This window comes from Argiope bruennichi, chromosome 9, assembly GCF_947563725.1.
Source record: "Argiope bruennichi chromosome 9, qqArgBrue1.1, whole genome shotgun sequence".
Taxonomy (NCBI): domain Eukaryota; kingdom Metazoa; phylum Arthropoda; class Arachnida; order Araneae; family Araneidae; genus Argiope; species Argiope bruennichi.
This window is the reverse complement of record NC_079159.1, coordinates 63,162,425-63,184,087: the sequence shown is the minus strand read 5'-3', so window position 1 is coordinate 63,184,087 and position 21,663 is coordinate 63,162,425. Positions and strand designations below refer to the sequence as shown.

At 27.3% G+C, this 21,663-nt stretch overlaps 1 protein-coding gene across 3 annotated transcripts in view; it reads left to right on the top strand.

The window, feature by feature from the left end:
* Positions 1-18,062, top strand: part of LOC129983955 (uncharacterized) — a 29,965-nt gene extending 11,903 nt beyond the window's left edge. Inside the window, exons 1-3 of one of the 3 annotated variants that reach the window (XM_056093687.1) lie at positions 2,890-2,996; positions 5,033-5,160; positions 12,594-18,062. In XM_056093687.1, coding sequence (XP_055949662.1) covers positions 12,602-15,208 — 2,607 coding nt within the window. In that variant the 5' untranslated portion in view covers positions 2,890-2,996; positions 5,033-5,160; positions 12,594-12,601 and the 3' untranslated portion in view covers positions 15,209-18,062. The other 2 variants (XM_056093688.1, XM_056093686.1) reach the window with 2 other exon arrangements.
* Positions 18,063-21,663: the final 3,601 nt, after the last annotated feature.

Sequence of the window (21,663 nt, the reverse complement as noted above, 5' to 3'; positions counted from 1 at the left end):
CCAATTTTTCTCAGGTGTTTTACGGTTGTGCAGAAGCGAATTAATGCCAATTTTAAAATAAAGATTTATACAAAATTCACTGAATGTGTGATAATGTAAAATTGAAGCATTGTTAATAAAATTTAAAGTGAATTCTATAAATATTGAAGTAAAAAATAGGTCATTTTAAGAAAATAAATCTTAATTGAGCATGTAAAAAATGCGGATATATATATTTTTTCTTTTATAATTTTAAAGCCACATGAGTAGGATAAGTTATGTAAAATTTCAATTGAATACCATTAACTTTCATAAAGAGATAGGAATGTAGTGATCTACATTTCTGTTACTCTCTAAAAGAATTTAAAATACGTGATCAGTTCTTATGAACTGATTTTCTTTCTAAATTCTCAAAAGGATTAGAAATATAAAATATAATTTTTAAAAACGTAAAATACGTAAGATAAATAGCAGTAAATTAAGAATCTTAAACAGCAATATTTTTAATACTACTCATTGTTATGACCACGAATATTAAACTTTTAACTTTAGGGTACTCGATTTACAGTGCAATTCTAAAAGCATTCGGAGGTCATTATGTTTTGTTTATTCTGAAGATATGCCAATTATTGCCATGAGGCGCGACCCCTTTCATTGCAATGGCGGCTGCTACCCTATGAAGACTATCTACTAGTTTTTGGAATTTTTTGCAGGAATCGCATTTTTGTAAAAGAAAATGGTGAGCTCTGCCACTGGCATAGCACGTTGTGGTTTAGATCGAATTAGAAGTTTCCAATTCAAGCCAGTCTAAATAATCAATATCATAACACCTGTTGATATGGAAAAAAGCACGAGCTTAGGTAATGCTGTTCAACCACAATCTGCACTTTGGATGGTGACGAGACAATGCATAATTTGCAACATTTCTTGTGTTAATGTTTTCATAGTCAGATTGTCAAGCGGAAACGATTCTAAAAATTGTGTCTTCTAAGGCAGATGGAATCTTCAAACGTAAAGGTCTATTGTAATCTCAAACATGATTTTGTTTGTTTACGATTATAGTGCTTTCTCTTTATATATTCTGTATTCAATAATATAAATAAATTTATTAAAAAACAATTTTTAAAAGCATCTATTTTTTAAAATTAGTTACTTTATCTTTTTTAGCGTTTAATTTATGTTCTCTTATCATAAATGTTATGCAATCTTGAAATAAATGTTTTTTTTCTCATAATTCACCACTAGATGACGCCTCTAGTTTGAACTGGAATTTAATTAAATTAATTGTTCAACTAAAAATTAAATTCAACATTTAAAAAAAATTAATTTTGCTTAAAATTTGTAATTAATTTTTACTTTTATCTTCACCGAGAATTTATTTAAAAAAAAATATAATTCACATACACACAAAAAATCAAAACTATTACACATCAGGAAGTGAATGTAATCAGGACTAGTAACAATTTCCAAGTTTACAAACATTTAGCAAATCAAGATAAATAAAGAAAGATATGAAAATCTTTTAAACAGTTTTTAAAATCAAATTTATTGAATGATTTTAGACTTTGTTTAGCTCTCAAAAATATATTAAAATTAGCTATAATATTCAGCTTTTGATTATTCAATCAAAGCATATTTTAAAATTAAATTTTATACACTTCACATTAAACTTTATTCAGTAAATTTGCAGTTTATGATATGTAATTCCCAGTTTAATTGTGAGTACTATCATCCAATACTGAGTATCCTCATTCATTGTATAATGAATATAGAGAATTTAACTCTGATTATCTTTGATCTTTCTATCAAAATATTTTGGTGTTTTTAAAGGATATATCAAATGTGCTTGTGATTTTGCTGATTGCTTGTACAAGAACAAACCAGCTGGAGTGGCCCACCCTCAACTTCCTCGTATAATATGATGCGTTTTGTAATTAGCTTTGTAAAATATTAAAGATCCTATTTATTTTAATCGATTGGGCTCAAAATTTGTCTTAGATTTTCAAGACTAGTATTAAGACAAAATTCCAAATTCCCTTTATTTTCATTATTTTGTTTTCGAATTATCTTGTTCTCTTATATGCTGACATACAAAGACACTCTCAATCTCATAATGTATGAAAGTCAGCACAATTATTATAAAAATAATTTTGGTGGAACTTTATTGTTCTGTTTTCCGAGGCTTTAATTTAAATCACCATAAAATAAAATTAATTGGCCCTGAAAAAGGCATTTTTAATGGTGTTTATGAAGGCAAATTCAACAGGAAAATGTAAAATACTAGAAAATTACAAGAGTGACAAATACCGAAGTTATAGAGGAATAACATTATTGTAATTATATAAATAATCAATAAGTTGGTGCCTCTTAAACAATTGATATACATTTAAAAATGTTAATTCAGTCACATATAAAAATATAAATTATATACTAAGTATCTTATAAGTGTCATGTTTACATTACCTATTCTTAAACATAAATATATAATGAAATAAATTTTTGAAATTAATCATTTCTCGTTCTTCATAAAAGTTTTTCAAAACTTTTCTGCAGTCGACTTATTTGCACCTTGAATTTGCTTTCTTTCATCGTTTAGACAATATTAAAGAGCATAGATATATGTTTAGCTAATCGAAAACAAGATCCATATGAAATATTATCTGTATCAAGATCCATTTTCTTTGTTTATATTCCAAATCTGTAAAAACACAAGGCATTAATTATTGTAGACTTCCTATAGCTAAATAACGCCATCTTGGGAAATCGCTGAAGAGAATTATTTATATAGATATTAATTTTAGCAACAGATGTTTAAAGACTTCAACTACATGTGCATCAGTAAAAATTTTATGTCATGAAAATGAGGTCGATAAAATTATTTTTGCCGTAGTACTCTTATCCGTGTTTGCTCTTTTGTATCGTAAATCCGTCATTTTAGCAGAATATCTCCTTGTGCTGGATTCCAAAAATGAAAATATGTTGCAAACTTATTTCAAATAATTTTATTATGAGTTACAGTGAGTACTCAATGAGTCTTATTCTCTTTTTATTGTCTCTAAATGAGTAATTTAGTAAAATATGGTTGATGAATCACATAGTTGGGAAATAGTTAAACATATTTTGACTGCAGGTAAAGTATGTAAATTAATTTTATTTGACCATGAATTTTGACCATAATTTTTTAATTTCGATTCCTAAATAATTTTTAGTTTCGTTTCCGAAATAATTTAAATTTAGATTGTTTCAGAAATAGGTTTTTATTTCATAATGCTTATATTTTTGATTATATATATATATATATATATATATATATATATATGTGATTCGTAAATTGAATATGATCGGATTAAATTGATTGAAGTTGGAAGCTTAGGATTATTAAAAAAATTACTATTTAAACGAATCTAGTTCAAAAAATTGGATTTAGTTTTGATTTACAGAATAAGGAAAGTTATAATTTACAATATCGGATCCTAAAGATAGCTGATTTTTTTAACAATTTAGGTAAATTTCAAAAAAGATAATGGAAAATAAACATGAAGTATCATTCAAGCATATTTCAAAAGATTAACGTAAAATGGAATATAAACGAAAAGAAAAAAAAATGCATAATAGAGAACTTAATGAATAACTTTGTTTATTATAAATTCAATTTTATAAATGAAAAGTAATTTGAAAATAATAGTTTTAAAATTTTTAAGATAGCTGTAATATATTATCACAATCACAGGAGCAAATAATTTAATTAAATGTTTATGGTAAAAATCCAATTTCAAAATAAAATTGAAAACAATATACAAAAATCATGCATTTATTGCATATTTTGAATACAAATCATGCGTATCATTTTATATGATTTATGTGCTTGCAATTAGAGGTTCAGTTTAAAAAATTTAATCGTTGCCTGATTTGTTGATTAGATATTAAAACCAAATTGATTTCATTAAAAGTTTTTCATAAGTGCAAAGTTCTTCATTAGGGTCCTCAGTGTTTTTTAAAGGAAAGGTGTGATAGTTTTTTCATATTCTTTATTATTTTTGTTTAAATTGGTATCAGTCAATCTGTTTTTTACTTATTCATTAAATAATTATAATTTTCAAATTATGTTGATTATCTTTTTTTAATTGGAACGGATAAACACTAAGACAAAAAAGCTCTGAATTTTTGGAAAAAAAATTATGCATAATTGAAATTTTGTGCCGTATAAACGAAATATTTTTTTATAATCAAAATAATTACCAATAAATTCATGACATGAGGAAATTATATATAAATTTAAATGTGTTCAGGAATTTCAACTGTGAAATTTTCAAAATTTGAATGAATTTTTTTTATAGAAAATCGTTACTTTCAATTAGTAGTTGGTAGATATGTGAAGGTATTCTTCTTTAAATCAGAAACTTAAATGTAAACGCCAAACGGATAAAAATATAAAAACCTTGAATATTTCGTAGATGAATAATTAAAATAGATATTGAAAAATCACCTGAATTTAGAACCTTTCCCCTTTAACTGGATTTAATATCCATTACTAATGAAGATGAGTATATGTGTGTGTATTTTTGCGTTCTACAAGACAGATTATTTGACTTAAAACTGCCAAATTTGCTGCATATATACTTTGGAAGTTAAAATATGCATCTTGGAACAATTTCTTGAAATTTTAATAAAAAGTTTAATTAATAAAGAGTTATTCGAAATTTTGATAGTTTTTTTTTATAATTTCCAAAAATGTCACAACATAAAAATGATTTTTACTTCCTTACAAAATTTTAAGGAATATTTTTCAATTATTCCGATTTTTGATCGCATAATTTTTTTATTTTTATTTAATTTTAAGAAGCATTTCAAGCACATTTTAAAGTAAATTTCAATATTGAATAAAAAATAAATTTTTTATGCAATTAATTAACAATAAATTTATAATTTTATATAAATTAAATTATCTTTCATCTAAAAATATCTGCTTATAAATGACATTTAACGTTATTTTTTAATGACATCACATAAAACACTTAAAATTATTTTAATTATGTGTTTCCTTTTGTTTCAGATGCAATTCCCGTCCGTGACAGTTCTTGATAATGAGAATGTAAATAGAAATTTCATCCAAATTCAAAATAAAGATGTTCATCACAGAATGGTTTTGCACCCTGAAGGAAAGTTGAAATTCTAAACAAAGTATGAAATCTTTTTTACTTTCTATTAAGGAAATACGAGTATTATTTTGGAACATTTTAGTCAAAATTAACTATTAATAGTGATTTTTTTAGAACACAAACTAACAAGGCGTAATTATACTTTCTAAAAATTTATATTGTATTAAAAATAGTATCTGAACACTGGACATAACCCATAAATCAATCACTGCACATTAAAGTTAAAAGTTTGTTGTTTCATAAAAATCAGCATTAAAAATGAATGAACCGTTTGTTAATGCAAGTGGCCACTTTTATTATTTACGCAAATAGGCCTTTTTTTTTTTAAAATTTACTGTGAGTTAATTTTCCTCTTTGACACAAATTCAAATTCTCACAAATTTAACTAAAAGGAACATATAAAGTTTTATCTTTTCAAAAAGGCGATTGATGGAGTATAAGCAGTTCGAATTTAGATTTCGTAATGTTAAATTAAACTTACTTTTTTTTTACCCTACATCTCTTGGTATATGCACCTGATTATAACACATGTTAATTTTTATACGAAATTGATACGAATTTTTTGATTGATTTTATGCATATTTCATTATAATAAATATTACTATTCTTTCCCTTTTTTATATACGCTTTCCTTATTTTCAAGAATAATTCCTTTTGTATATGTTTTGTGAAAGTTTTAAATATTTTATATGCGTTTTGTAAAATTTAGATATCAATCTCATATCTGTTGATATGTCAATGAGCTGGCCACTTTTCTTCATTATCAAATCATCTGATCTATCATAGCTCATAAATGCATTTTTTTCATCCATTCATAGCTTATTTTGCTGGAAGTATTATCTCATAATTCTTTTATCTTCTTTTACAAAATCGGTGCTCACTTTCACACTTTTCTATTAAAAAAATATTTAAATATGGAGATTACTGCATCCCATCTTTTGTGATAAACAATGGCTACATGCTTAGTTTAAGCACTAATGTAATAATAGTTTCTTTCAATTTTCAATACATTAATGAAAAACCACTGTATTGAAAGTGGTAAATATATTTGTCAAGTAAGCCAAAAACCGCAATCATATTTTGTCACCTAATTTTATAATATATTCATGTTATAAAATATATGACTTCAATAATTTTCCTTTCGACATCCAATTAATTTTCGACTATATAAGCAGAGTTTTATACTCTCTAGATAGCCATCGCATAACTAAATCAATAATCTTGAATTTAGTTACCTCACTTTTATGAAATATAACATTTTTACTGTATCATTTAACATTACTTAACATTTTAAATTTTTGATTCTAGTATTAGTATATTAAATAGTTCTAGGATAGAATTGCTTGAAGAAAAATGATTCAATAAGTTAATTAGATAAAAATTAATTTAATTTATTAATTAATTTAGTTAATCAATAGTTTATTAATTATTAATCAACAAATAATTTCACTATAAGAACATCGTAACTTAGACAAAAAGATCTATATTTAAAGTTTTATATGATTGAAATTAACCGAAATACTGCACCTTTACTAGAGCCTAATGATGATTTTATTCCATTGACACAAATATGCGCGTATAAATTCTGCAAAATTTTTTAAGCTAAAATATTTTTTCTCTAGTAGTTTGTTCTAAAAAAGATTTACCTAATAGAATATCTTCTAGAACTGTAGAATCCAAAGAACTAAAACAATCCAAATGGCCAAATTAGCAACAGTCGTAGGTTCATCAAATTACATGATGCATTGAAAAGATGAATAGAGACAACAATTATTCTTTAAAACTGCACTATTGTCACAATGCTTTACAAAACAGTATTATCGGAAAATGGTAAATGATCAATTTCCCTGAAATATTTCTCAGAAAATTTGCAGGTTTAATGCAAGGGCTCGACAACGCTTCACTAATCATATTTCTGATTTTATTTAGCAGTGCGACAATAATACGAGAAAAAACTTCAAGAAGAATTTCGTTATTAGAAAATGCGTATTCCGAAATGGTTTTTTTTATGCTGTTAAGTTCGTCTCAATTGAGCTCAAAATATTTAATAGTTTGACTGCTAATACGATTTCGTTTGTGTGTTTCCGTTTTGATGTATTCTGGCAACAGTTCACGATAATTTTTTTAGACAATGCACTCTCCATTTCTAATGAAAAATAGTTGCTATCAAAATTAAGAGGGATTTTTTCATTGACTAACAAATTTTCTTCTCTGCAAAATATATGTGGATTATTGAAGGTTAGTTTTTGATGTTCAGATTTAGAAATATGATCTATTATTGTGGTTTCTGTTGTTAATATGATTTCTTGATATTCTTTTTATACGTTTCCGATTCTTAATTATTCGTCTATTTTAAAAACAGAGTGAAAAAAATTGTAGTCCAAGCCAATGGGAAATTTTTTTCAGACATGTTGGTCTCTTCTTTTTTTCTTAAAAAAGAAAGAAGAAATAAAGAGACTGAATAAATGAAAAGAAACAGATAAAATATAAAGAGAAATGAGCTATAACAAAAGTACGGAATAAAAAGATAAAAATGTGACGTTATTAAATCAGAAATATCTTTTAAAAATATAAAAATAATTCTTATCAGCCTTTATTTTATCCAATGAAAGTAGATACATTTTGTGTAGAATCATTTAGTATATCATTCTTCGATTTCAGTATTCGTAGTGCGATTGTCTTTTTCTCTAGAATTAGCGCTTCTGGTTTTGCTAAGATTCTATCTTTTCTTCATTCTCTACACCTTAAAGACATTTCTGAACACTCCAGGGATCCGTGGAACTCTCTTGGAAGAAACTCAAATTCATTTTAACTCATTTAAAACTCATTTTAACTCAAAAGAGACTGAATAAATGAAAAGAAACAAATAAAATATAAAGAGAAATGAGCTATAACAAAAGTACGGAATAAAAAGATAAAAAAGTGACGTTATTAAATCAGAAATATCTTTTAAAAATATAAAAATAATTCTTATCAGCCTTTATTTTATCCAATGAAAGTAGATACATTTTGTGTAGAATCATTTAGTATATCATTCTTCGATTTCAGTATTCGTAGTGCGATTGTCTTTTTCTCTAGAATTAGCGCTTCTGGTTTTGCTAAGATTCTATCTTTTCTTCATTCTCTACACCTTAAAGACATTTCTGAACACTCCAGGGATCCGTGGAACTCTCTTGGAAGAAACTCAAATTCATTTTAACTCATTTAAAACTCATTTTAACTCAAAAGAGACTGAATAAATGAAAAGAAACAAATAAAATATAAAGAGAAATGAGCTATAACAAAAGTACGGAATAAAAAGATAAAAAAGTGACGTTATTAAATCAGAAATATCTTTTAAAAATATAAAAATAATTCTTATCAGCCTTTATTTTATCCAATGAAAGTAGATACATTTTGTGTAGAATCATTTAGTATATCATTCTTCGATTTCAGTATTCGTAGTGCGATTGTCTTTTTCTCTAGAATTAGCGCTTCTGGTTTTGCTAAGATTCTATCTTTTCTTCATTCTCTACACCTTAAAGACATTTCTGAACACTCCAGGGATCCGTGGAACTCTCTTGGAAGAAACTCAAATTCATTTTAACTCATTTAAAACTCATTTTAACTCAAAAGAGACTGAATAAATGAAAAGAAACAAATAAAATATAAAGAGAAATGAGCTATAACAAAAGTACGGAATAAAAAGATAAAAAAGTGACGTTATTAAATCAGAAATATCTTTTAAAAATATAAAAATAATTCTTATCAGCCTTTATTTTATCCAATGAAAGTAGATACATTTTGTGTAGAATCATTTAGTATATCATTCTTCGATTTCAGTATTCGTAGTGCGATTGTCTTTTTCTCTAGAATTAGCGCTTCTGGTTTTGCTAAGATTCTATCTTTTCTTCATTCTCTACACCTTAAAGACATTTCTGAACACTCCAGGGATCCGTGGAACTCTCTTGGAAGAAACTCAAATTCATTTTAACTCATTTAAAACTCATTTTAACTCAAAAGAGACTGAATAAATGAAAAGAAACAAATAAAATATAAAGAGAAATGAGCTATAACAAAAGTACGGAATAAAAAGATAAAAAAGTGACGTTATTAAATCAGAAATATCTTTTAAAAATATAAAAATAATTCTTATCAGCCTTTATTTTATCCAATGAAAGTAGATACATTTTGTGTAGAATCATTTAGTATATCATTCTTCGATTTCAGTATTCGTAGTGCGATTGTCTTTTTCTCTAGAATTAGCGCTTCTGGTTTTGCTAAGATTCTATCTTTTCTTCATTCTCTACACCTTAAAGACATTTCTGAACACTCCAGGGATCCGTGGAACTCTCTTGGAAGAAACTCAAATTCATTTTAACTCATTTAAAACTCATTTTAACTCAAAAGAGACTGAATAAATGAAAAGAAACAAATAAAATATAAAGAGAAATGAGCTATAACAAAAGTACGGAATAAAAAGATAAAAAAGTGACGTTATTAAATCAGAAATATCTTTTAAAAATATAAAAATAATTCTTATCAGCCTTTATTTTATCCAATGAAAGTAGATACATTTTGTGTAGAATCATTTAGTATATCATTCTTCGATTTCAGTATTCGTAGTGCGATTGTCTTTTTCTCTAGAATTAGCGCTTCTGGTTTTGCTAAGATTCTATCTTTTCTTCATTCTCTACACCTTAAAGACATTTCTGAACACTCCAGGGATCCGTGGAACTTTCTTGGAAGAAACTCAAATTCATTTTAACTCATTTAAAACTCATTTTAACTCAAAAGAGACTGAATAAATGAAAAGAAACAAATAAAATATAAAGAGAAATGAGCTATAACAAAAGTACGGAATAAAAAGATAAAAAAGTGACGTTATTAAATCAGAAATATCTTTTAAAAATATAAAAATAATTCTTATCAGCCTTTATTTTATCCAATGAAAGTAGATACATTTTGTGTAGAATCATTTAGTATATCATTCTTCGATTTCAGTATTCGTAGTGCGATTGTCTTTTTCTCTAGAATTAGCGCTTCTGGTTTTGCTAAGATTCTATCTTTTCTTCATTCTCTACACCTTAAAGACATTTCTGAACACTCCAGGGATCCGTGGAACTCTCTTGGAAGAAACTCAAATTCATTTTAACTCATTTAAAACTCATTTTAACTCAAAAAAGTAAAGCTAATTGACAATTGGATGAAAAAAGGTTATTACATTTGAAATCAAACCACGGAATTAATTGACTAATTCCTATTTTCTATTATGATAACTGTTTAGGAATTAGTTAAAAATTTTTAAACACCAGACAAAAACAAAATTGCGTGGTGTGTGAATAGTTTTTACTTATTAATTTAAACTCTTATATAGCACGTAATTTTTCACTTTTAAAATAAATAATTAATTAAAATGTAAGTTATTAATTTATATTTTACATTTTATTGATTAGAAAGGTAAAATATTTTTATTGGTAATTAAAATATGAACAAATGAAAACAGCGCTGTGGCAATATTCAACCTTTTCCACTCTATATTCCCACACATATAAAGCAAAATTTTGAAGTATTCGGAATACCCACATTTTTATACTTTTTTTCGGGGTGTGATGGAGGGTCTTTTTAATCGCTTAATATAAGGCACGAAGTATATGAGAGGAAAATATCGCTGAAAGAAATCAGAAAATAAAATCAAACTTTGGATATTGCTTTAGATTAGTAATTAAATATTAACTAAGAACTTTTAATTTCATAAATATTATAAAGTAACAGGCAGTAAAGGAGCGAACAATAAATTCAGACGCAGTTTCGATTTGGACGATAGACGAAGGAAAATGAAGGAAAAAAACTAACATTACTGATATTGTTAATGACTGCAATTACTGATATTTTATCATGTTCCGATATATGTTTAATTTGTAGCATATATTTTTAAAAATAGCTATAAGATCCAGTATGAAATTTACGAAACTAAAAAGCAAAGAAAAACGTTATAAAATTACCTAATTTCTACTTTTATATTTATTGAGAAACCCCTTAATTCTTCTTTCGTATATCTTTGGCTCTTTTCCATCGAAATATTTGAAATTTCTTATTCGAAATATTCATATTTAGTAGAATCTCTTCAATAAAGAAGCAATAATGGTTGTCATTAGAGTTCGAAGATAATATTGCATAAATAGAAAGCCTTTCCTTACTTCACCTGTGTGAGAAGGGGGGGGGAGCTGATTCCGCAGCTCGTAGCGTATCGGAAAGACGTAATATGTAAATCGTATTTAAATTATATACATATATTTAAAATTTACTTTAAATACATATATTTATATTTAAAATTTATTTAACATTTAAAATCGCTCTCGTTAGATATATATCCATATATTTAGGGAGAACCTATTTCTAAATCAAAGGCGTAAATTGCAAAACTTTTAATAAATTATGATAAATTAGAAGTGCTTATAAATATATTTGGTTTTTCGATGTTATATTAAATCTCGTATTTGTGTTTAAATAATCGCAAAAATTATCTACAGATGTTGTCTCAAACAATTTTTCAAAAATTTTTCATTCTATCTAATTTATTTTCCCGATAGAAAACTCTCACTCGCCCCAGAATTAATATTTATTGATAGAACCTATTCTGCTTTGCATAGTTTGCCAGTGACCTAAGTACATCAACTCTAGATTTTCCAATAAAATACATGACCCAATTACAGTCTTTCTAATGCTTTGAATGTTCTTCGATCAAACTTACTTTAGAGATTTTCTTTAAAAGTCTAATAAATGTCTTTTTTTCTTTCATAAAATTGGTTAGATTTTATTGCTGCAGCTGAATAACTTGAACATAATTCCAGTTTAACTTTGCGCTGGTAAAAATATTTTTACAATTTATACAACTTGGAAGTCTGATGAACATTTGTTAAGTTTCAATATGACAAATATATAAGCAATAAATTTAATTCAGGATGTAAAATTAATGATTGGATAAATGATTAATATTATAAAATTAATGGTTAATATATATCTGGTGGTTGAAGTTATGAAGTTTTAATATTCTCTCATTTTTTTCCTCTACAGAAAAAGATTTTAAAAGTTTTCTTATGCCTCTTTTAACTATGAATTTTATCCTTTTAAACGTCATTTATAATTTTCTATAGAGAAAGATTTGTTGTAAAAGTTTGAAAGTTTTATTTCATGCTTCGTTTATTTACTAATTTTATATAAAACGAAATCAAAATTTTCGTTGCCTCTCCTACTAAACTATAAACGTAAATTTTAAAACATTTTCCAATAAAAAATAACCGTATATGAATATCGTTCTACTTTCTGTCTACTAAAAAAATAAGACCAAAACTAATAATATGAAAAAATAGCTCATTAGTATGATAAACGATTTTAAAGAATTAGATTCCTTAGATAATTTCTTACTTTGATAATACATTTTTTTAAAAATACTTATAAATATTTTATTTTTAGGTTCTCCTATGCTTTTGTACAAGGAACCACGACGAATACCAACATATATGGCTGCTATCATTCGCCGTCATCGTTTTTTAATTATCGTTATCATTTGTTTTCTAATATTAATGACATTCAGTTGGCACTTCCACAGAAAAGGAAAACCTATATTAAAAAGTACCCCAGTGCCATATGTTTATGAAAGTTCCTATGATGAAATTCAAAATCTTGATTCAAATAAAGCGTATTTCTCTGAAATATCGAAAATGCCTAAAAGCATTGAAGAGGAACTGCCACACATCCTAAGTATACGAAAATCATTTGAAGAAAAAGAAATGTTTTCTTCCTTTCAGACTAACATTAATAAAGAGACAACTAAGTATGAAGTTGAAGAATTCATTCCTTTAAAACAAAAACTGGACGAATTTACGACTAAGGTTATGAGACAAATCGAAGAAAAAATCGCGATTGGTCATGAGGAAGCACCTACAATACCAATCATTCAACGTCCTGAAGGAAAATCTTCCTCACCTTTAAAGATTGGTGTGTTGGAAGATGAAAAAAAATTGCATTTAAAAAACTCCGCTATTACCTTCCCGAATGTTGGGAAACTAATTTCGTTATCTACCATACAACAATCTGAAGAAGATTTTCCTCCCCCAAATCAAGACAATAAATGGAAGAAAATGGAACATGTGACAGTTCCCCTGGCAAGAAACAGAACTGGCATGATGGGAATGTTAAGCACAAATATGCATATTAAGTTAAATCAGAAAAAATCATTTCCGAAAGTACCAAATATTCGAAGCACAAGCAAAGATTCTGTCCTTTTGATTGATACTCCAGGTTGCAAGATACCAAGACTAGATCCCTGGGATCCAACCGTAAAAGATCTTATAGAGTTTCCAGACCCATATGTTTGTCCTGGTCCTCCAATATTCTTGAAATCAAACCCAGGAGGTTCCATAACATTTAACAAAACTATTTTAGAGACCTATTACAATACAACAGCTGAAAAATTAATTTGTTACTATCAACCAATATATAGAAGTCATGAAGATGAAGGGAGTGACAGAGAACTCGCTTTTGAAACTGGCAATGTGACAAAGTTAATATTTGGGACTCCTCTCAATGAAGATTATGTTGCTGTTTCATGCAATATAAATGGACAAAAACATGATCAATACCTTCCTCTAGTGAGATTTAGGGACGATGTTGAAGAAGAAAGAAATTCAATGGTACCTCCAACTCCCGCACTAAATGTTATTTTAATTGGAATTGACTCTGTGTCAAAATTGAATTTTTTGAGACACTTTCCAAGGACTCACGCATTTCTTAACGAGAAATTAAAGCCATTTGAGATGAATGGCTATACCAAGGTTGGGGACAACACGTTTCCTAATTTAGTTCCAATGCTAACAGGGCAATTTGTTGAATATTGGTGGAATGAAACAGTAATGGACACCATGTTTTTTGATAACATTAGCCTTATTTGGAAACTTTATGCCAAAAGAGGATACAGGACATTTTACGCTGAAGATAATCCTCTTGCAGGTACATTTAATTACTTAAAAAAAGGTTTCAACCACCCACCAACTGACTATTATTTTCGTCCATTGGCTCTTGCACTCGAAATATGGAAAGATGCAGTCAAGCCATTGAAAGAATTTTGTTTAAATTCTCAATTAGACTTTGAAATGATTTATGATTATTTAAAAGTATTTGCTCAAACAATGGATAAAAGACCTTACTTCGGATTTTCCATGATTTCTACTGTAACTCATGATAAACTGAATAACGCTGCTTGGGTTGATGAACCGACAGAGCGTCTATTGGAGGATTTGTTGAACACTGGTGCACTTAACAACACGCTTTTAGTTTTATTCAGTGACCACGGATTGCGTTTTGGTAAAATTCGGCATACTTACGTAGGTAAATTTGAAGAGAGATTACCACTAATGTATATTCATGTTCCTAAATGGTTCTTAGATCAGTACCCAGAAATAGCCAAAAATTTACAAACTAATCAGGATCGCCTGATGACTCTATTTGATGTACATGCTACAATGTTGCATATTTTAGATTTAAGCAAAAGCGAAGAAATAAGATCAATGTTCACACTAGGAAAAAGTCTTTTTGAAGAAATTTCACCAAACAGAACCTGTCCGGACGCATATATACAAACACATTGGTGCCCGTGCCAAGAATTTGATGTTGTTGACTTCAGTAGTCCTGAAGCAATAAATGCATCCCAAGCTATAGTGGACAACATTAACTATAAATTACAACCATATGGTGGAATCTGTGAAGTTTTGGAAGTAGATACGATTATAGATGCAAGAGTTGGCAAAGCCAATGAGCTCATGGTGCAATACCTTAGAACAGAGAATGAAGTGATAAACAAAACTATTTATGTTGGCGACGAAGTTACGCCTCTTGACGATTATATGATAACGCTCATCGCCAAACCTGGCGGTGCAGTGTTTGAAGGAACTGTTCGCCATAATCCAGAGGATAATAGTTATAGTGTTTTAGGACTAAGTCGAATTAGTATGTATGGAAACACATCTTGGTGCATTGACAGTCAAAAAATGAAAATATTTTGTTACTGTAAAATACAACAACTCACTTAATTTATGTTAGACTTTTAACTATTAAAAGCTGAAAATCAAAATACGAAAAATATGCTTAATATATTTCTGATCCTTTTAATTAATATGCACTTTAGATAGAACATAAAATATTTTTGTGTCCTGTCTAAAGATCTGAGACGTCGGCAATGAAATCGAATATTTTATTGGAGTTATATCTAATAAAAGATCTTTTACTTATGTTAATATTTTATTTGAGAATTTAAATTAAAAAATTAATCTTGATTAACTTCGGTAATATTTATTATATTTCTACTGACATTTTGTTTTACTCTCATTGGGATGCTCATATAGTTATATCTGTTTCTTGTTTATAGTGTGTGAGATTTGGTTTGAGCCATGATCTTTTTCCTTGTTAAATGAATGCATTGCCATTAAGTAAAATGTATATTTTAAAATCTATTGAAGAATTAATTCGGAATTTTTATGCTTCACTTAACATATGCTATACCAAACAGAGTTAATATAATTGCATTTACTTCACTTTGGAATCATTAAAAATAATTCTAGGTTGTATTTAAAGCTTTTGATAAATTCAGTCATTTTCGAATTTCTCAATATGATAAAATTTATAGCTACAAAAATAAATTTAAATTACATATAGGAAGATCGTGAACTTTAGTTATATTTTTATTTATAAGAAGTTAGGCAATGCAAATACAAAATTCAAACTTTTATGCGCTTTAGAAACAGAAGTAAATTGACTTTTATTTTTTCCTCTTGTAACCTCAAAATTTAAATATTGGTGTACTTTACAAGGGATATTATTATGTATAAATTTGATACAGGATTGAAATTCTGGAAATTTTAATCAATGTTTAGATATGTATAATGAATAGTAATATATCGGAAAAAAGGAACTGGTTATCTGAAAAAAATATTTTAGTAATTTGCTGGAAACTTTTTTCATTTTATTTAAAATATACTCTAATAGCTTAAGTTTTAATTATTGGATTGTTTGAATACTAAAAATAATTACTTGTGAGAAAAAAAAGGTAATTAGAAAAGTAAAACTTATTGTAAATATAACAGAACAACAATATAAGATCTTTATAAAAAGAAAAAAAAAACGCTTCAAAAGAGAAAACAATCACCAAACTAAAAAAGAATTAAACTAATAAATTTTATAGTTATAAATGAAGCAACTTTTATGAAGAAAACATCTTCAATGTCTGGCCATAAAATTAATTTCTTTCTCTCCTAGGAATTTCAATATGACTTCACTATTTTGCATGTACTAACACTACCCACATAAAGTTTTGCAGGCTCGATTGCTACAAACGTAGTTAAATATATCTTTTGATTTAGTGTACAATGTATTATATTTTCTACAAGTGACAAGACTAGAGGACGACGTTTGTGGCCAAGGTTGAACTGCTTCTCTCATTTTATTTGAAATCCTTTCAGACAATTATTTGTATTTTTATTAATAAAAAAATATCAAAGTGAGTGTCAGATATGAAGATTAAAGAAAAATAAGACATATATTCCTCATAATTGATATTAAAATTAAATAATACAGCTTCAAAATTACGTTCAACATATATTGTCTGTTACTTATCCATCAAATTAGCCGAATAGAAGATGAAAGGCCATCGAGCCTAGGAGCTTCTAAAAAACACCATATCATTGGCATTGAAAAATAAGACCGTAAAAATATTTTCTTTCTTTCTTAGCAATTTTAGTACTATCATCATTTTGCATGTACTAAGAATACCCACATAATGCTTTGTATGCTCGATTGTAACAAACTTTGTTAAAATCTATCTTTCAATGTTAGTAAACATTGTACTGTGCTTTCTTCAAATGCCAAAGCTAAAGTAAGATGCTTGTGGCCAAGGTTAAACTGCTTCTCTCATATTATTTGAATTGCTTTCAGACAATTATTTGTGTTTTCATTAATAAAAAAAATCTCAAAGGGAGCATCAGAAATGGAGCCTAAAGAGAAATAAGCGAAGCAATTAAGGAGGCATACCTACAAGAAAGAAGGAAAAAAAAAATCACCACGTTCACAAAAAATTCACGTGTCGGGTCCGAAGCAATTATATCCAGGTTAGGTTTCACGTGAAAACTAATAAGCATAGATGAATACGTGTAAGATGCCAGTATTGCCTCTCTGAAATTAATTTTTTGGCATTCCCCAATTTTCTCATTTTGATATATGAAGTTGACCGAGATGTTATTAGAATTGAGATATGGTCCCGTCCTATATACTTAAGATATATTTTAACCCTTAACTGGGGACGTGTGGTCTGTGAGACCGGTAGCGATGGATTTTCCGTCACCCCTTTTCTATTTTTAGGTCAATTGAATGAATTGACCCTGTAGCTTCCTGTTTTGTGACCTTCAATACACGTGCACTTTTTCAACCGATTTCAGCAGATGCTTTTAAAAATAATTCAGTTATTTCTTCGAGTGCGGTCTCTAAGACCGCATCTCCCTGTTAGTGTCCCAGTGATAAACAAGGCTTAGCAGATGGCGCTAAAACGTGGGCCCGAAATATCATTCAGTTTACTGATCCTATTATGAAGCAGTGCTCCAGACACTTTTAAATGAAGCAGAAAGTGGTTTTAGTGATAAGAATAATTGTACAGAAGAGTTTTTCGATGAAAGTTCACATTCAACTGATTTTGATATGTATGTTCAAACATAATTAATTTTTCTAGTGATAATGTATTTTGAAAAACTTATAAAATATATTAATATACCAAGATATATATATATATATATATACAGAATTTATAGGTTGATTTTTATACTACGCAGTTCTTAATTTATATGTTGAAAATGCCCTAGAAAACAGCGCTATGAAAGTCACACAAGCCGATAAAAAAAGGGCCAATTTTACCTATTGTCAGTTTTTTTATTTTTCATATAATTACCAATTTTTACATTATATTGTTTTCTATATACCTTCATATACTGTAAAAATAAATATGATTTAAAAAGTAAAAAGTAATATACTTTTTCAAGAATATTATTTATTGTAACATGTAATTTGAGGAGAAAATGTATGTTCCAACGCATTTACTTTTTTCAATGATAATATATTTTGAAAAATTTCTAAAACTTATCTATATATCAAGAAAAATATCTGCAAAATATATTGGCAGTTTTTCATACTAATACATTCATTAAAAAATTTAATTTGAGTGTAAATGAAAGGCGGTCTTGTAGACCGCACCTCCCCAGTTAAGTCCTAAAATTTCACCTCCCCAGTTAAGGGTTAAATTTCATTAGAATTTATTTTAAACTTTGGTTTGTTTTTCTCTGAAACCCATACAAAGTAATAAAGCTCTGTAATAAACTCTGTGATTAATAAAGCTCTATAATAAACTCAAGCATATAATTTTACATTTATCTATTTTAAAGAAAGCAAACGAATAAGAGATTCTTATTAAGAATCTCTGATAACTACGAGCCTTATGACTAGTATATATGAAAACAGATACATATACATTCTATTTTATTTGCTGAAAATACGTTGCCAAAAAGAAAATAAATATCTCAAATTATTCATAATTAGCTGCCTTCGGTGACAATTTTATTATTCCAAAATATTAATTTTTTGACTGCTAAAATGTTTATACAAAATGAACATTTTTTTTTCTCAAAATCTCACTTCTATGACTTTGTAGGATCGAAAAATTTGAATATAAGTTCAATTCAGATTTGGGCTGTCATGTGCAAGAATCTTATACGAAAATAAATATTAAAAATCCTATTCTATATAGAAATAAATTAGTAAGCATCAAAATAACGCTTCGATTTGTGTTAAAACTTATGTAAAATTTATTAGTCATTGCTTGAAAAAAAAAAGTTCTGTATTTCGATTGTGAGTTAAGTGTTCTTTCAGTCAAACCAAAATAACATAACAAAATGATAACTGTCAGAATAACAAATTTGATGACGAATAAGAGTTTGGTGTTATATTTCGCAGCCAAAATGTCTATTAGAAAGAAAATCTGAATTGTAATAATTGCCAAATTCCAATGAAACTAAAAATTGGAAAGAAAACAAAGCAAATTTCAGATTGTAGAAAGTACCAATTTGTAGAAGATGCGAAAAAATATTTAATCAAAAAAATGAATCAAATGAAATAAAAAAAACTTGATCAATAAGCGTTAGTAGAATTACTAATTTTTAAAAATTTAAAATAACACGCTGCACGTAAGCATAAATTTATTTTTGAATTTATGTACCCATAGTCCAAAAGGAAGCAAACATTATTATCCTTTTTACAATAATTAGGGAGAAAAAGCTTTGCTAAAATACTGCAAATAAAGTATCAAATTACAAAAAATAAATTAATACAAAAATAATAAATTAAAACACTTTAATATCGTCTTGTAACAAAATAGTCATTTAAAAGAATGCAATTTTTATCTAGATCGATATGAATAATTTGAAAAATAATATGTCCCCAAACCTATAAGATTTGTTTAATAATTGCTAATCTACTTTTTAAATTGCATTTATACTAGGAAAACACAAATTAGTATCATCAAAAATTATTATTATTTTTTAAATTTAAGATAGAACAAAATTTTTATAATTATTGACATATTATTTTTGGAAATATTGCCTGAGAATGTCGAAAATATTATCTGAATTTTTGAAGAACTGAAATTTTATTTAACATTTAGACTTTTGAAGTGCTAGGGATTTTTCTCTAGTTCTGAATTTTGTGTACGACAAATTTTATCAAGAGTGAACAAATACTTTAGATCTGCAGAGTAAAAAACAAATTGCTTTATTTAAAAGGAAACAACTTCAGTAAAAAAAAAAGCTGCCAGTTAGTGGAGCAATGTTTATCAAAAATTAAAAAATAATTAGCGCAAAATTATTTCCAGAATATTGAAGGAAACACAAATATGTGGAAATAAAAAATAAAACAACGCGAAAAAAGACATGATAAATCTAAGTAAATAAAATAAATATCTTAAGCATCGTTTTAACGCTTAGATATCCGCTAAAATTTCTATAATTACGAACTCGAAACAAATCTATTTAAACAAAAATGTATGAGAGTTTAAAAAAACATTTATTTTAGAAATGTACACATATTAGTATAGCAAAAATTGCTTTATTATATTTTATTTATTGTCTACCGTTTAGTTTGCAATTTCTAATACATTATTTTGAATAATACAAGATCTTCCAATCAAATGTTTTAAAAATCTTCTACTAGATGGCGCCTAGGTATGTAATCCGCTTCTGGATCTACCGATAATCAAGTTCTAAAAATATTAAAAAGATGTGTTGTAACGGTGTAATGTTTTTTTAACATATACCAATCCGCAAAATTTCAACATTCTAACATATTAAATGGATATTGAAAATCGAGAACAAATTCCATTTTTATAAAGCGCAAAGCGTATCAAATAGAAACGAATAAAAAGGCAACCTAGATCTTGCAACCATGCACACATTATTCAAAAATGCCATTAAAGCTATACTCTACAGCTAATACAGAAATTAGAAAAAAAAATTTTTTTTAGTTAAGAAAAAAAAAATGAAAAAAGTTTTGAATACATAATATTATTGTGTACATAAATATAGGCAAATTGCACCGAAAAGGGTTATGATGCCGCATCTATTTTTCTTTCTTTTTTTCATAGGTTTTTGGATTTTCTTAAGCAAACAAATTTTAAGTAAAATACTTCGAAGTAAAAAAAAATTGGGTATTTTAACTTTTATTAAGGTTTTTCCTTTTGCATTGTTTTCCTACTTCAATGTATTGCTTGATGCAGTTATCAATTTAAATGACTAACATTAATTTTATGCAAACGTTCTTACATATCAGATTTTTCTGCTTTGTGTGCATTCGTTAACTGTTAGTTTAGAAATTAACAATTTGAATGCAGTATAAACCTCAACATATTCGATGAAGTTAAAAAAATATCCATATGGATATCCATATTTAAATCGCTCTGGATCATCATTTAATAATGGCTTTCATAATGTTTTTATAAGCACATTTGGTTAGGAGTAGAGCCTCCCTAGTAATCATCAGATCTAAGTCCATTAGATTACGGTCTTAGAGGCAGCTTAAAAACTAACATATACAAGGGAGATTATGCGATTACGCTAACTTGTTAGGCCGTTTTATTATAGTATGCAAATCTGTTATCCTATGTTGTATAATGTAAAAGATGAATTCGCTTAGAGCTTACGTTACTGTATTTTATTGGAGTGAGTTGGTTTATTTCAAGAAAATATTATGATAAAGTAGCTTTTATTTCAAGTCTTAAAATTTGTTAATTAAAATACCATTTAAGATGATAATTTATTTTATAATAAAAATGGCTTAGTTTCTCCATCATGTATTTAATATTTCTTTGTAGTATACATAAAGCAATGTGGGTTTATTCTGAGAAAGAAAAAATAATAGTTCGGAAATGACCAATGGATAGAGGAGTAGAAGTCACAAGATG